The sequence below is a fragment of the Zootermopsis nevadensis genome, unplaced genomic scaffold, assembly GCF_977971745.1.
Source record: "Zootermopsis nevadensis isolate Lab colony 2312 unplaced genomic scaffold, Znev_1.0 Znev_ptg000007l, whole genome shotgun sequence".
Classification (NCBI taxonomy): domain Eukaryota; kingdom Metazoa; phylum Arthropoda; class Insecta; order Blattodea; family Termopsidae; genus Zootermopsis; species Zootermopsis nevadensis.
Genome location: NW_028259139.1, coordinates 3,850,061 through 3,864,923, shown reverse-complemented (window position 1 = coordinate 3,864,923; position 14,863 = coordinate 3,850,061). Strand labels below are relative to the sequence as shown.

At 36.5% G+C, this 14,863-nt stretch overlaps 1 protein-coding gene across 5 annotated transcripts in view; it reads right to left on the bottom strand.

Annotated features, from left to right (window-relative positions):
• Positions 1-14,863, bottom strand: part of HnRNP-K (Heterogeneous nuclear ribonucleoprotein K) — a 45,002-nt gene that overhangs the window by 11,901 nt on the left and 18,238 nt on the right. For 3 of the 5 annotated variants that reach the window (XM_022065856.2, XM_022065857.2, XM_022065858.2), the window contains 4 exons: positions 13,932-14,000; positions 4,548-4,642; positions 4,022-4,078; positions 3,295-3,338 (listed from right to left, as the gene is read on the bottom strand). In XM_022065856.2, coding sequence (XP_021921548.1) covers positions 3,295-3,338; positions 4,022-4,078; positions 4,548-4,640 — 194 coding nt within the window. In that variant the 5' untranslated portion in view covers positions 4,641-4,642; positions 13,932-14,000. Of the gene's footprint in view, positions 1-3,294; positions 3,339-4,021; positions 4,079-4,547; positions 4,643-8,315; positions 8,373-11,001; positions 11,026-13,931; positions 14,001-14,863 lie in introns of those variants that run through there. The other 2 variants (XM_022065859.2, XR_015533900.1) reach the window with 2 other exon arrangements.

Below are 14,863 nucleotides of genomic sequence, written 5' to 3'. Positions count from 1 at the left end.
CAATTCAGAGTTAGGATTCTTTGAGTAAATAGTTTAATAAGAGTTAATACCAAAAAATTAATATTGTATTTTTAACACGCTTGAAATAAATCATAACAAACCTAACAAAAGTACCAATTATGTCTTGCAACAGGAAAACACATAACACACACGTGCTCATATACTATTCCGACACTGTAACACAGAAATTAGTTTATCAAAGAACTCTAGAATATTGTATGGTGGTAAATCAAGATCTGCTTGTCTCCTGCATCAGTTAAAAATCAATTATTTTGAAAATGTAAGCAGGAATGTCCAGTAAACATCCACAAACCCTTTCAACAGATTGCAGTACCTGGGAACCTTATAGCTTCAACTATTCTCAAATTCAGCCTTGCTGAAGCTCCTGAGTAGAGACGTCTGTAAAAATCAGTATTTGGTATGATAAAATCAAGACATTAATAGAGTCTTCTCGGGCCATCAGCCTTGAAAATGAGGACAGAGATGATCCTCGAAACGTCAGCGATTAATCACCATCTAACACGGCTGATAGCCCGAGAAGACTTAATTAATAAAAGCTGCCACGAAAGCTTCACATCATAAAATTAAGACAGTTTGGCTTTATCAGACCCAGAAGCATCAAGCTTGAAAAATTATTGCATACGTAAAAGTATATTCGAAGCATCAAATTTTTACTGACAAACCATAAAAGTAGATCACTCGTACAAGTCATGAAGTCTCCTGCCTTGTACCACTTTCCACATGTGTGCGCACGCAGACACACACGAAGGGGGAAAAAAACACTTCCTGTTACAAGCAACCCATATCAAATAGCTAAATCTTGAAAGTGTTTGCAGGTGCCTGTGGACATCCCTTGTAAATTGGAGATCTTTTACTTCTATATTATCACTAAAAGTAATTCATTCCAAAATAACACACAGGCTTAATTTGCTGATCTAGTAACAACATATTCAAGTCTATTTAATACTTATTTGTAAGAGTACTGAAAGTGTCTTATGTGTAAAAATGTTAATAAACACAAAATTTAAACAATGTCTTAGCAGTATCAAAAATATTTATATTTCGGGACAAATGGTCCTGTAAGATCTTATAGATAAACCCAAATAAAGTAAATCCAGCCAATCTCTGGTCACCCATATTGGAATAACCTATAATAATACAATAACTCTGAGATTTCTGAGAAAATGGATTCTTCACATATAGGCTTCAGTTTGACATGTCTCTTATGCGAGGGAACGTCCCTTTTAAAGATGATATGAGAAAACTACATATCTCTATTTTACTATCTTAGATCGTACTTTCCAGGGCTAGACTAGAAATACAGTCAACCCCACACACTCACACATTCTTCTGAATAAATTCATTCCCAGTATTTAGCAAATAAAATATGAAGTTTCAAAAAGGTTGGAAACAACACAAAGAAAACCAAACAAGTTCTCTGCACGCTCAAATACACATATATGTAAGGGAAATAACATAAGGGTTGCCACCATACCTGCATGTCAATGTAAATGACAATGCTTTGATTTCTTACCTATAATCTAAAATATTCTCAATGTATTACATGACTCACAGGGAGGCAAATCCCATGACTGTGATACTGTGTAATAGCCCATCATAACTGAAAAAGTGTGAAAATAAGACAAGAAAATTCACCAGAGAAATATAAGAGAATTAGAGAAAGAACATTAATTTAGTGGTGTAACCTATGTTCTTTTTAATAAATTCTTTGTTCTGATGTTAATTATTTTACATTGTCAACATCTCTTCATGGGTATTATATGGATGATACAAGATACAATGAACAGATGTTACCAAATTTCTTTTTCGTTTGCAGTATGCGTGTGGGCTTAGGCTATTTTAATCAATATGTACTTATATGCATGCATGAAGAATAAACTTGAGGACAGGGTTCAGTTTCCTGGACAAACTGTTACTGGAAAAATAAAACTAGAAAAGTACCATAATGTCAGCCACATTTAACCCACATAATGACATTTCCATGTGCTGTAGATTCAAAATGCTTTGAAAGTCGATAGACACAGATCATGTGTATCCACAACTCCAAATACTGTGCACAAATACACACATTAACCTTATTTTGAAGAATGGTCAACGCCATATTAGTGAAAATGAGTGAAGTTACATTACAATGAACCACAAAGAGTTTGAGATAAAAATGCTTAATAAAACATGTTTTAAAAAGAATACAGACTGTTTTGTAATGCTAGTAATAATGTAATGGATCATGCTACTTGTGTCCTATCATATTTTATGAGTACATAAACCATACCCAAGAAAGAGCAAACTCGTTGGATTTACTGCATATTGCAGAGAAAATTATCAATTTCAAGAGATTTATATCAGAAATTATTCCCTTGTAACAGATAAAGGCTAAATGTGGTAATTAGTTCAGGAAACTCTAAAATCAAACAATTATGACTACATTATTACATTCTTGTTTTTACAAGATTACTAGTACAGTACATTACAGTTAATTTAATACAAATAAAAAAGGTGGCAACCCTTTGTCAGACTGATTCCATATTGTCTCCCCCTGGGCTACACATTAGAAAGCTTATTATATACTGTAATTACAAACACAGCCCAAAATATCTATAGCATGATGACCTTAAAGAATCTTGGACTGGAATAGGCCTATTAACACCTACCCAGAGCAGGTTATTTTATAAAGGGAGGTCTTGTTCCAGATACCGTACACATATCGCCTTGCTAATTTTGGACCATCTCTAGACACACACGGGGAATGTGAAGAGTGGCTTGTTCCAGATGTCTGGGCCAGTAGTGAGTAGAATGTCATGAAACCTTTCCAACTGTTATCAATACATCAGACAATAATAATCCTTACTTTTGTATTTACAATTTTTAATCCTTTACTGTGGGGTCAGCAAAATATAAAATGGGCTGAGAAGCAAATCACAGTACAGCACCTCGTCAAAGGTGCGTACTACTAACTGGACTATAAATTAATTACATCATGATACCTGTGTTGAATCTCTCTGTGATGTTACGCAGATTTACATTTAGTTCTTTATATATTTAAAAATTGTAAATTCAAAATGTAATTTCACATCCATGTAATATTTAATGAAAAGATTTCAATCATACTAAGAAATAATAAGCAATGAAAACTGAAGCCAGTTTAAATTAAAACCTCAATTCTTTTCACTACGAGCAATTATTGTGAGTGCTGTGTCTAAAGGGGTCACCAAGCCAAGCCACATGGAGTAGGTAACAGAAACTGAACCTAATATAAATATGTGATGAATTTACCGTTCAGGCCCGGGGCAATCAGGGACAGTAACTGAGGCTTTGTACTGCCATTCGATGGGGGCATAATTCCCATTCACAGGCAGGGCGGGCGGGCGGGCATTCAATCCAACGGGGCAGCGATGAGCAGCAGAATGGGCAAGGGCGGGGCCATCGTACCATCGGTCAGATATGGGACCAATCAGGGACCAACGATGAACCATTCAGAGGGCGATGGAAGGAGTAAAATTGGGGGCAAAACATGTTAAAAAAATTACTGAAAAAGGCTTCCTTTTAACAAACAGTGATTTCAACTTTTATCCAGATCAATATGTGTTTAGTGTACTGCTCTTTTAAAGGTGTTTTGTCATAGCTGAGGTTTAGTGTAGTTCTTATCAAGAATGGCTTTGCAATTCATGTGTCAGGACGACAATGTCTGAAACATTGAAATCATTTATTGTGAATGTGCCGTGTCTTCAACCGAGATTTAAACATAAATTTTTAAGATTTAACAAATTCTATCAAAGGCTCTAACATCTAAAACAGAATCATACAACATCTTAAAGATACTCTTACTATCTTTATATCCTTGAAGTGTTTTAATAGCCTTTGATGAAGTTAAATACATATAGAGTAATAATGGCAGGAAAGTGTGTTTAATTCAATTTTGTGTAAATACATAAGAGCTTTACTTTCCAAATATAAAAGGATGAATTTATACACTTAATGTTCCAGCATTACTGCAACTCACCTCAGTCCGCAACTTGGTTATGTTATGACCTCCCTTCCCAATTATTGAGCCAGCTGCCTACAAGAAAAAAACAAGTTTAATTTCAAATTAACTGTACCCAACCAAAAGTAGTACTCAGTGATGAGAAATATGCATTACACTGCATACATATTTCAGTCCAATGCCAACAGGTAACAGAAACATACATTATGTCAACATTATTGGAAGATAAGATCTGGGTATGCTTTTATTTTATTTGTAGATCTTTCATACATTTCATTATTTTTCTTTTAAGGTTGATTATTTGATGTCACCTTCGGTGCACTAGTGGTTAGTGTGCCCGCTACTGGACCCAAGGTTCACGGGTTCAAACCTGGCCTTGGTCGGTGGATTTTTAAGGGTGATAAAAATCCATGCAACTTCTTCGGAGGTGAAGTAAAAAGCCGGCGGTCCTATCTCGTCGATTTACAGCATGTAAAAGAACCTTATGAGCATAAATGATCTTTTTTTAAACAGACTGAATTTAAAATGAACCGTCTTCACTTACTTTGCTGGGTATGAGAAGACGAACAGTTGTGTCATCCCCACTGCGGGACCGCTTCTGTGGGGAGCCCATGTCACCATCTGCTTCACGCTTCATGCCTGATGAAGACAAAATGGATCTATAAATTTAAAATAAAATCATTTATATCTATTACATGTTTCCTCCCCTCTACCAATGCAATAAATTAGTTCAACTGTCAAGTTTATTACTGGTATTACAATGAAAATACAGCTAAAATGATAAAAGTGATGTGCACTGTTAATGATATAAAATCTGCCTACCAACACTACAGAAGTTGATACATTTTTTAATTAAATTACATTAATTTTCCAACCAAACAAAATACCATATCAAGCATACTTATGATGACACTTATAACATTAATTATAAATTTGTCATTAAAGAAACATTATATTTTTCTCATGCTAGAATAACTATCAGCTGCACAGATAGAATATTAAGGATAATGAATTGGAAAAGATACGACTGGGAAGTCACTGTAGCCTGTTTAAGGCTTCACAGAACAAGGGAAAATCAAGAAAACCTCAGCCTTGAAGCTGGGGCCAGGATTATGATTCAAACCCTGACCCCCCCCCTCCCCCAACATAACCACTACGAAGCATTAAGAAACCACTTCTCATCTCAAGCCACCGAAGCAATAAATGTTCATGTTTGTCAATAAGTTGATCCTTGTACCCATTTTCTACTGTTTGTATAACAAAAACTAATGCATTAAAAGTATTTTTAAACAGTCACCTGCATCTGTTACTTTACCAAGTAACACAACAGAATCTCCAGATGTAGGGCATAAAAACACACAGAGGATATGCAGACAATTTCAACTCCAACAAGAAACTTCAGCAATTTTTGTCTGAGGTGGGGAAGAAGTACTCTTATGCCCATGCAGCATTAAAAATACTAAGCTGATTACAGTTAATGCCTTGGGCAACAAGACAACACGTCATTCTCATGGCATTATACTGTAATCCTGGACATTCTAACACACATTTTATGCATTCCTGCATGAAGTAAATAAATGAATGCATAATGGGAAGGTTTATTATGTCCAATCTACATTCTTCATCTCCAAAGTTAATGAATTGATTATTATGAAATTTATATTTCTGCACTCAATACTGCAAGCAAACTTTCACAATGGCCTAAGTTCAAACCAGGTTTAGTCAGAAGTCAATCATCTGCTTCAAAGATGAAAATTGGTAACACAGACAGCCTTTCCTCAGGAAAGGATGGTTGGGGGGTAGAAAGATGACAATTCTCTCATACCCAAAGGCCATATTATTACCATCATCAAAGCCACGGTTTGTTTACATTTGCATTTTTCTTAAGGATGAGAATACTGCGTTCTACGTTAACACTGAAAGGTGTAAAGAATGATGAAAATGTCAATACCAGTTGTTCTGGCACTACATGTTAATGCATTCATATATCTAATATTTTCAAACTTCATGCAGGTCAATGTTCTTTCAACTCCAAGATTATATTTTAAAACAAACATATTACATGCTAATTTTCTCATCCATTATAAAATTACAGCATTAAATCATGGTACAATGGAAGTAACTTTCTCAGTGCTCAAAAAACTCAGGCAGAGATTGTTAATGCTGAAATTTCTCAAAAACGTTAGGCCACAGGACTGGTTGCAAATAACACAGCTTAGCAAAACATGATTAGTAACCAATGGTCTACAACAATGTCTAACTGCGCGAACACATGACAAAACACGCTGCTAGAATTAACAGAGTACCTAAGAACGAGGAAGTCTAATAATGCCTGGCATAATCACTAAAGCAATTTCTTAGTCAAACCAGCAAACGACTGCACCTCTTTGCAATTATAAATCTAGTTATTACATAACATAATTTTTTTTTTGTTAAGTTTTCGTCGCAACGGCCTAGTTCATCAGAATCGAGTAGGGGATTTTTCCCAGAACGGCGATCGAAACTTCTCTTCAGGTAAGTGCGTGTTCAAACAGTCGACGCCAGAGCGGCGGCAACACACGCCACAGTTCCCACAACCCCATCGCAGCAGACATCGCCCCTCCACCGGATGTCCCGTATTGATCGCCCACTAGCACAACAAACAGGCAGAGAAACCGAGCAACGACACAAATATTCCTTCAAACGCCAAGTTGCTTCACTCCCGTGCCTTAAATTTAGCTGGATTTGAGGTTCTCACGGCGGTTGAGTACGAAGATGGCTTGTCTGGTAAAGGCATGCCGACGTTTCATAAGTCCTTGCTGCCTCCATCATCGGAGAGACGAGCGACTACATCTCTTAACCCAGAAAACAGCGGTCTTCTGCCTTACACTAGTCATCTGGTACACATTGTAGTCACTGCTTTTAAATAGTAATGTGAGGTACAATTCGAAATGCGTTGTGCAAGTTTGCGCTCGTCGCTGATTGTCAAACCTACAACCGAAATTATGTTACTTCGTTAAGTTTCAAAGCAGCAGGCCATTTAAAAATAATTAATCATATTTAAAAACGGAGATAAAAGTTTTACGCCGTAATAAAACCTATTGTTTTATCAGGTATCAATCTTTTGTGTAATGAGCAGTTTCGGGAGAACTGTTAATGTCTACGCGGGCATCGTACAAAAGCACTTCATGTAAAATGTAACAAAAACTTAATTTCTTCGACAACTCCAGTACCAAAGACAGATAAAGAGGCCCTCATTACACTAACAGTATGCATTTCGGCAAACAACCGAGACGATGTTATTCTTCAAGGCGTACACGAATGTCGCAAATTAGGTAAGTTGTAACACGTCTGACTTGGATTCGAAAACGTACGAAGATGTTAACCGGAATGGATGCTGCAGCTAATCGAAACATTTCGCTCGTGTCGGGAATCGAACCCCGGTTGTCCAGACTGTAGGCTAGTCACTACTCTGACGGGGTTTAACAGCTCCTACCACTCACACTCCAGTGTTGGAAATCGAGAGCAGGCCTACATCGCGGAAGTGGCTCAGAAGTATCACGACAAAACATGTATTTTAAAACGAAAATAGGATATTCGAGAATGCAGTGCGAGTTGGTATATCACGTGATCAAAACACAAATATCAGTAATACGGGAGGGAATATTACAAAAGAAGATGCCAAAGAGAGAAACAACGAACGTAGTCCTCGAAGTGGAAACGAAAACGTTACACTTGCGTTGACCAGATTCGTAAGAGAGATCCAATGAGTCACGGGGCGTGTAGGTAGTGCTCATCGCGTCCTTCATAATTCTTTCCGTAAACCTCTTCGCCAGAAGGTCGACGACGGGCTTAGAACGCTGTTTCATAAAAGGTATGACATACGGAAATTCTCGCATATGACTGAACAGTCGGCAAGGCGTGATGCTTGCTTACCATTCATTACCTTCCAGACAAATGCCAGTATACTGAAATAGACCACGGCATCCCCTTCAATACTTTCACGTCCATCCGACGTTAAATAATCTCTGCCGTTATAACAGCGTTGTTATATAACCTATGATTCATTTTATCCCTTCTGAAAGAAAAGTAGGATAACGCTACATATTTGTATAACCAAACGAAAAAATTTACAAAAAAATCTGAAATTATATAATGTTCTTTCTTTTTTTCTTTTTTTTTTTTTAAATTTTAGAAATTGCGTCCGCTCCTTCAGGTTCTCATACATTACCATCCTGAAGACATTTATTAGCAAAGAATGTTTCGGTCTACGCACACGTCTTTCGTGTTATCCGGATCGAAAGTCCCTGGGTTTCTTCTGATTACATAGTTACCTTACAGGACTTGGGGTTTCCGCGGCGGTGAGATTTTATATCGTGGTCTTCGATCCCTGAAAATCAAATCACAAACAGAACTTCATAGGGAGACATCACTTCAACCCTTCAGATCTAGGTAGCATGTTCCTCCGAAACGTTTGTATACAACCACACGATTAGGACGACCTTCCATTCTCATAACATGCGAACATTTTCACTAACAGACGCTAAACAGCAGACAAGGCTTTTGGGATGAGGACTCCTTTCCACTCGGTGTTTCGTATTGTTTAATCGTTTATCCAGCATTTCTGTATTCAAGAAATGCTTCCATTCGCTGCCATACAAATATCGGAATAAATGCGGCATTTCCAAAATATTCCGTGGAACCTCTCAGGGATTCGACAGATACATTTAACGACGAGTTTCAGTATCGACTTACGCCTCAAATTTAATTTTCTCCTTCCCCCAAACCGGATCTCTGTACCAAGAACTTCGAAAACAAGGACCTTTGTTTTCCGATTGAGGCTGAAGTTTTGTCAAAAGAAATGTAGCCTTAGACGTATAACTGGCGTTACGTTTCGGAGTCCTGTGCTTTGTTTTGAATATTGGTGAAGCCATAACGAGTTGCCAGTACATTACCACACTTCTAAGTTCCTTCCAATTCTATGCTGAATGAGTGATTCAGATAACTTGTCTGGATTAATTTCTCGTGCAATTTTGATTCAATAAGCATTCTCTGCTTACGTCTTAGCCACGAAATTCCTATATAAAAGGCATACTTATAGCCACACTGCCACAGAAAATATTTCTTATCGTGATAATTCAAAGTTTTACTCCCATTATTCGGCGAATTTGCGATAAAACATAAAAGCCATTCAAAATAAAACACGAAAAACAATCCACTCTTATTTAAAATTACGCAGCCCACAGAACTGATCTTGTTCGATACTCCTTTTACACAGAGAGAGAGAGAGCTTCTAATCAGTTTAGAGGTTCCGCTAATACTTCTCGAGACCCCAATGTGTTTCGCGGACAAACCAATTTGGTTAACATCAAGTTACAGCCCAACAACTACGCAAGTAAGACCTTTATATATACAGTTTAATTTAATATAGACAGACTCGCGAATTTAAGAGTCACTGGTAAGAGCCAGTATCTTATATGTTACAAACTGTATAGTCAGAAATTAATTTGCCTTATATTTCATTAAACATTCATCACAACGAAAAATGTTTCAAATGAAAGTTCTATTTCTCACTGAGACCAGTATTAATCCTCTGGAAGGTGCCGTCTTTTTTTTTTATATATATAAATATCACACACGGAGCACAGCAACTATTAGAGTGCCAGCTTGGTGATGTCATCCACCTGATGCCCCTTTCATACGCAATTCCGTCGAAATATAACGTAGAGGAAAATAACCGCACAAAATTACGGTAACATTCTCGAAGGGTCTCCAAATCTTCTACTTTGTAATCCTCTTCACCTAAAAGACTATCGACTAAATCCAAAAATTAAACGCTGTGATATTAAAGTAACTACGAGCTCGGCGGATACAGCAACGACTGTGGCACACAACACGGCCGTTACGATACCCAAGGCACAACCGCCGAATATCCTCACTGAACAAATACATTTAAAAGCAGCGTTCATCATATTAAATATAGGAACATTTCGATGTTTCGACTTGTCGCAATTTTACCTAACACGTAGGATGTAAACTGGTGGTAAAATTCATAAACATAACATTATAATTTATTATTTGAGATGCGAGCACGCCAAGAATCTCGGCAGCCGTGGCTTAATACTGCTCTCTTCTCAGTCCAAACTTACCGTAGACAGTGGTATCAGATGACTAAACACTGTAGCGGATAAAACTTCCATAAATAATTAAATGTCAGACCGAGTGTGTTCACCACAAAAATAATTATAAACAATCTACATCCAAAATAATAATATATAGAAATTGTATTTTAGTTATTATTGATTTGAATCTTTATATAATTATATACACCTGAAGATAGTTCTTTTAGGAACTGAAACATGTCGTGAAAAATGATGGTCTAATGTAAATCGAATATTTCGATAAAGAACATCATTTGATATTTTAAATATTTTAAATGTTAATTATTGTAATATTTTAATATTTAATAATTTATTGTGATTAGACGGACAAGATTTAAATAATATATATCTAAAATAAATTAAATACATTACATTACTGATTATATAGTGTTTAACATAAAATAATATAATTTTTTTTAAATTTCGCGTACCCCAGTTTGAATACTACTGCCGTAGAGTGTAACTAACGATATGCAACTCGTTATTACAGCATACGTTATGTTTAGGTTTCAGGTAAAATCAGAAACCGATGGAGTAGTTAAATTATCTTCACATTAAAAATACAAATTATAACATTTCGATAATGTGGGAACCGGTCCATATAGAGCGCTTGACCAAAGTATCGGAATATCCTCACGATTTTTGTATTTTTCTCAGTCCCGTAACTTAGAGGTCACGATCGATTCCTTTCGCATCCTTTACTATCCATCATGCTTCATACGTTACCAGTTGATGGAGTGATGTAAAAACTAAACTACCTTTACTCGAAACCTATTTAAATATTTCACTTTAAACATTCTTTTTCTCATTCTTGTTGGTACTCCTATATTAATTTCATACCAAATTTGGGTTTCTTACTTGGGGGTTCTACGTCTACATTCTTCTAATGTGTCACTCCCAAAATTTTCAAAAACTCAACCACAAACCAGATGTCGATACTGTATACGTTTCGCTTGTCAATATAGCGTGAAGGAGCACAAAACCTGTATAGCACAGGAGAGATCACAGCTTCCACACAGCAGAATTTAAAAATATCAGAGCTCAAATTAAATTTTAACTGCGGTAAATCGCCATACGCACTTTATATCACACCAAAAACCCACATACATACAAAGAACAGCACAGAGGATAAATGCAAAAATATCAGCATCACAGTGTAACGCCGATCGTACTCTACAGCTGACACATGGAACACGCCCGCACCAAGTCACAAATCCGACTAACAGCGCCGGTCCATCCGCGAACCCATCTTGCTCGCTGTTACTCGGATGAGGAGAGGGGGGCATCTAATTACTGTAAGTTCCTCTCAATGCAACGCAACCCGGCAAAACGAAAAACGAAAAAAAAACATCGAAACACACCAATCAGTCAATTTCCTTGACACTTCAAACTGAAATCAACATAGCCGTAGCATTTCAATCATATTTTTAATCCTTTAAAGTACGAGGATCGCTCATTAAGTATTGCCCCACATTTTTTTCTCAGCCAATAATGAAGATAGAAAAGTGTACTTTTACATGCTTGAGATTTGATGTTTCCCGCGTTCGTGTACGGAGTTTCAAATGATTCCAACCGATAGCGGAGCTGTAGTGAACTGTTAAAATGGCGTCTGTGAACGACTCTCGTTACAAGCAACGAGCTGTAATTGAATTCTTTGTTGCTGAAAAAGAAACGGTGGTGAACATTCATAAACGTTTGTGTGCTGTGTATGGAAGCTGTGCAGTCGATAGGAGCACCGTTGGTCGCTGGGCTAAGAGAGTTAAAGCTTCAGGAAGTGAAGAAACCGAGCTCCGTGATCTGCCGCGCTCAAGCAGTGAGGACATGGCTACGTGCACAGGACAAGAGCTGGTACCGGCAAGGCATGCATGCACTTGTTCCACGCTGGCGTAAAACCGTACAAGTTGATGGGGACTATGTGGAAAAATAGTATGTGTAAAGGAAACATTGATTTATATTGTCACTAAATTTGAGCCATCTTGAATAAATATGTTCTGAGGAAAAAAATGTGGGGCATTACTTAATGAGCGACCCTCGTACAATGGTAACTGCTGAATCACACCTACTTCAACAAAGAATCATTTTTGTAGGAGTTTCGTAAGATTTTACTAAAAACAGGGAAATTTCCTTTAAACAGCAAAGGCCAAATGTTTTCTTTCACGTACGAAATACTACCCGGCCAGCGTCGGCTTCAAATACCTAGATTTAAAAACTGCCCCGTCACGAATAACGTGAAAAATCTATCGTACTTAAAACACTGACAAATCTAACGAAACGACAAATTTTCTTAAATTAAAGATTACGATACGGTTTCACGTCAAGTAAAATAGTGACCTTAAAAAAATAACCACCAATCAACAACACGCGTATTTCAACATAGGCTATAAACACACCGCAATACTGGATCAATCTATACAATGAATTCTTCTCGGGCTACCAGTCGTGTCAGGTGGTAGACCGAGAAGAATTATTTATACTTAAGCAGCCACGAAAGATTCTGATCTACGCGGTTTTATCAACAAACAGTTGTTCCCTTAAGCTACATCAGTAGAGAAGGAAAACGTACCTACATTTTAGTAATAAACAATGAAAAATATGTATGGTACATCGCAATAAACTCACATCTTCTGCGAATAAGAATGTAAACAGATAAGAGTAAATAAGCAAATCTTATCGTTAACGATAAACACGCATCCCTTAAAACTAAAATATCTAACGCTGATGAGGGATGCTTTTATTTACAATGCCTGCAGTCGAACAATGATTAAAAAAAACGATGAACCAACCAAATCTGACCACAACAACAACAACAAACAAATGGTAAAATATACGTGTCAATACAAAAATAGAGATTCAAACATCAATTCCAAAAAAAAAAAAAAAAAAAATCATGAAGTTTAACGTATGAAAGACATTACTGATAACTAATAAAAACGTCTGATAAAAGGCAGAAATTACAGCTCTTAGTACAACAAAACTAATGCTCTAAATTTCAACCATAATTTTGGAGAAAACAGAGAACAAAAGTAGTTTTATTGTACAAAATATTCCATCAAAAATTTCAGAAACAAACGCAGAAGACGCCCTTAAATAGAGAATGTCCTGGGTATGCGGCTAAGCTTACGCCTGCATTAACAAATTATTATTAAACAGCTGAAGAGAACATTTTGTTTTTAAAATCATGTTAAGTTCCAAAGCCAAGTCCTCTTCTTCAAGATGATACTGGTTTCACAACAGTACGGAAACAAACACATTCCTGTTCTCTACGACATGAAACCTACCGGATATAAAAAAAATTGTCATACAAATTTTGGGAATAAATTGCAATTCTTTTCCTCCTGTTCAGAAAATTTAGTATTTGAGGTTTTCACAGCCGTGAGACTGAAGATGGGTTCTTGCACCGTGTAGTCTGGTAGACGTGACTCATAGCCCTGATGATGGAGGCAACGTCGATAAACTTTTACCAGACTACACGGCGCAACCCAGAAGACAGCCATCTTCTGTCCAGAATCTCTTATACAAGACTACAACTACATTTTCTGCATTAGATTTTTTTACTGATGTCAAACTACTGCTTACAGCTATCTAAATTTTCTATATCCTCGCATAACCCAAGTGAAATACGTAGTTTAGTATGCCTAATGAGCTAACTTGTCATCGTACCTCAAAGAACGACCTCCGATCACATTTAATCCGCAGAGCCTGCATTTTATACAGAAGATTGACTATATATACATGTTTACTACACGTAAATTACATTCAATCTGACCCTGAATTAATTGAAAACTTACCAATAAACTGAATGCACCGAGGTACAGAGGTAGCAATATGAAGTTCGATACAGACCACTGGATGCTAATCTGCGAACACAAATAAAGTCACTTAAAATTTGTGTTAATAAAATTTATATCCCCGATGCAACCACCAAAAACTTGGAATCCAAATACCTCTTAAGCAAGTTTTATAAATTCCAAGACAAGTGTATCTAGAAAACTTAATCATAAACATCTTTCAAGGGGACATATAAATCCACTCAAGAGATAAGCTTCTTATCAGAATTAAAGAATTATCAGTCAGTACCAAATACTGAGAACGTCAAATTATTAAACTCTACACAGGAATGTCTCAAAATGGCACTAAGCTCCAATTACTGGCAAAAAAAAAGAATAAATTAATTGTGTGTAAATTCATAACACTTCAACGAAAAACAAAGCCAAACAACAGAATAAATACACGACCACTCCATCTTTTAAAAACCATACCGAACATTTGGCTTCAAGTAAAACAATTCCATCTCCGCTCAGGAAACACAATGCATCAACAAAACAGTAAAATAATTTAAACAAATTTTAAAGCCAAGAACAATTCACAACACTAAGTGTGGATGAAATAATTCACAGTATCAAAAAGTATAATTTGAAATTTATCCCACTCGTGTTCATTTCTTGGTAATACTACCACTCCGCTACAGACATTTTACAATTTTCTTTAATCAAACATACACAAGACAGTCAAACTCTTATCTAAACTCCATGTTAGGTACAGATTCAATACAAACTATAACAAAATCACGTCTTTTAATAAAATGGTACAGATGCCTCACCCCCGAACTAAATACCATCAAATTTTATAAACGCCAGGACACACATTTCCTTCATGCAGAGAAAAATGAGAATGCCGAGGGAATATTTTATATTTTCACAGATACACAATGCCTTCTGCT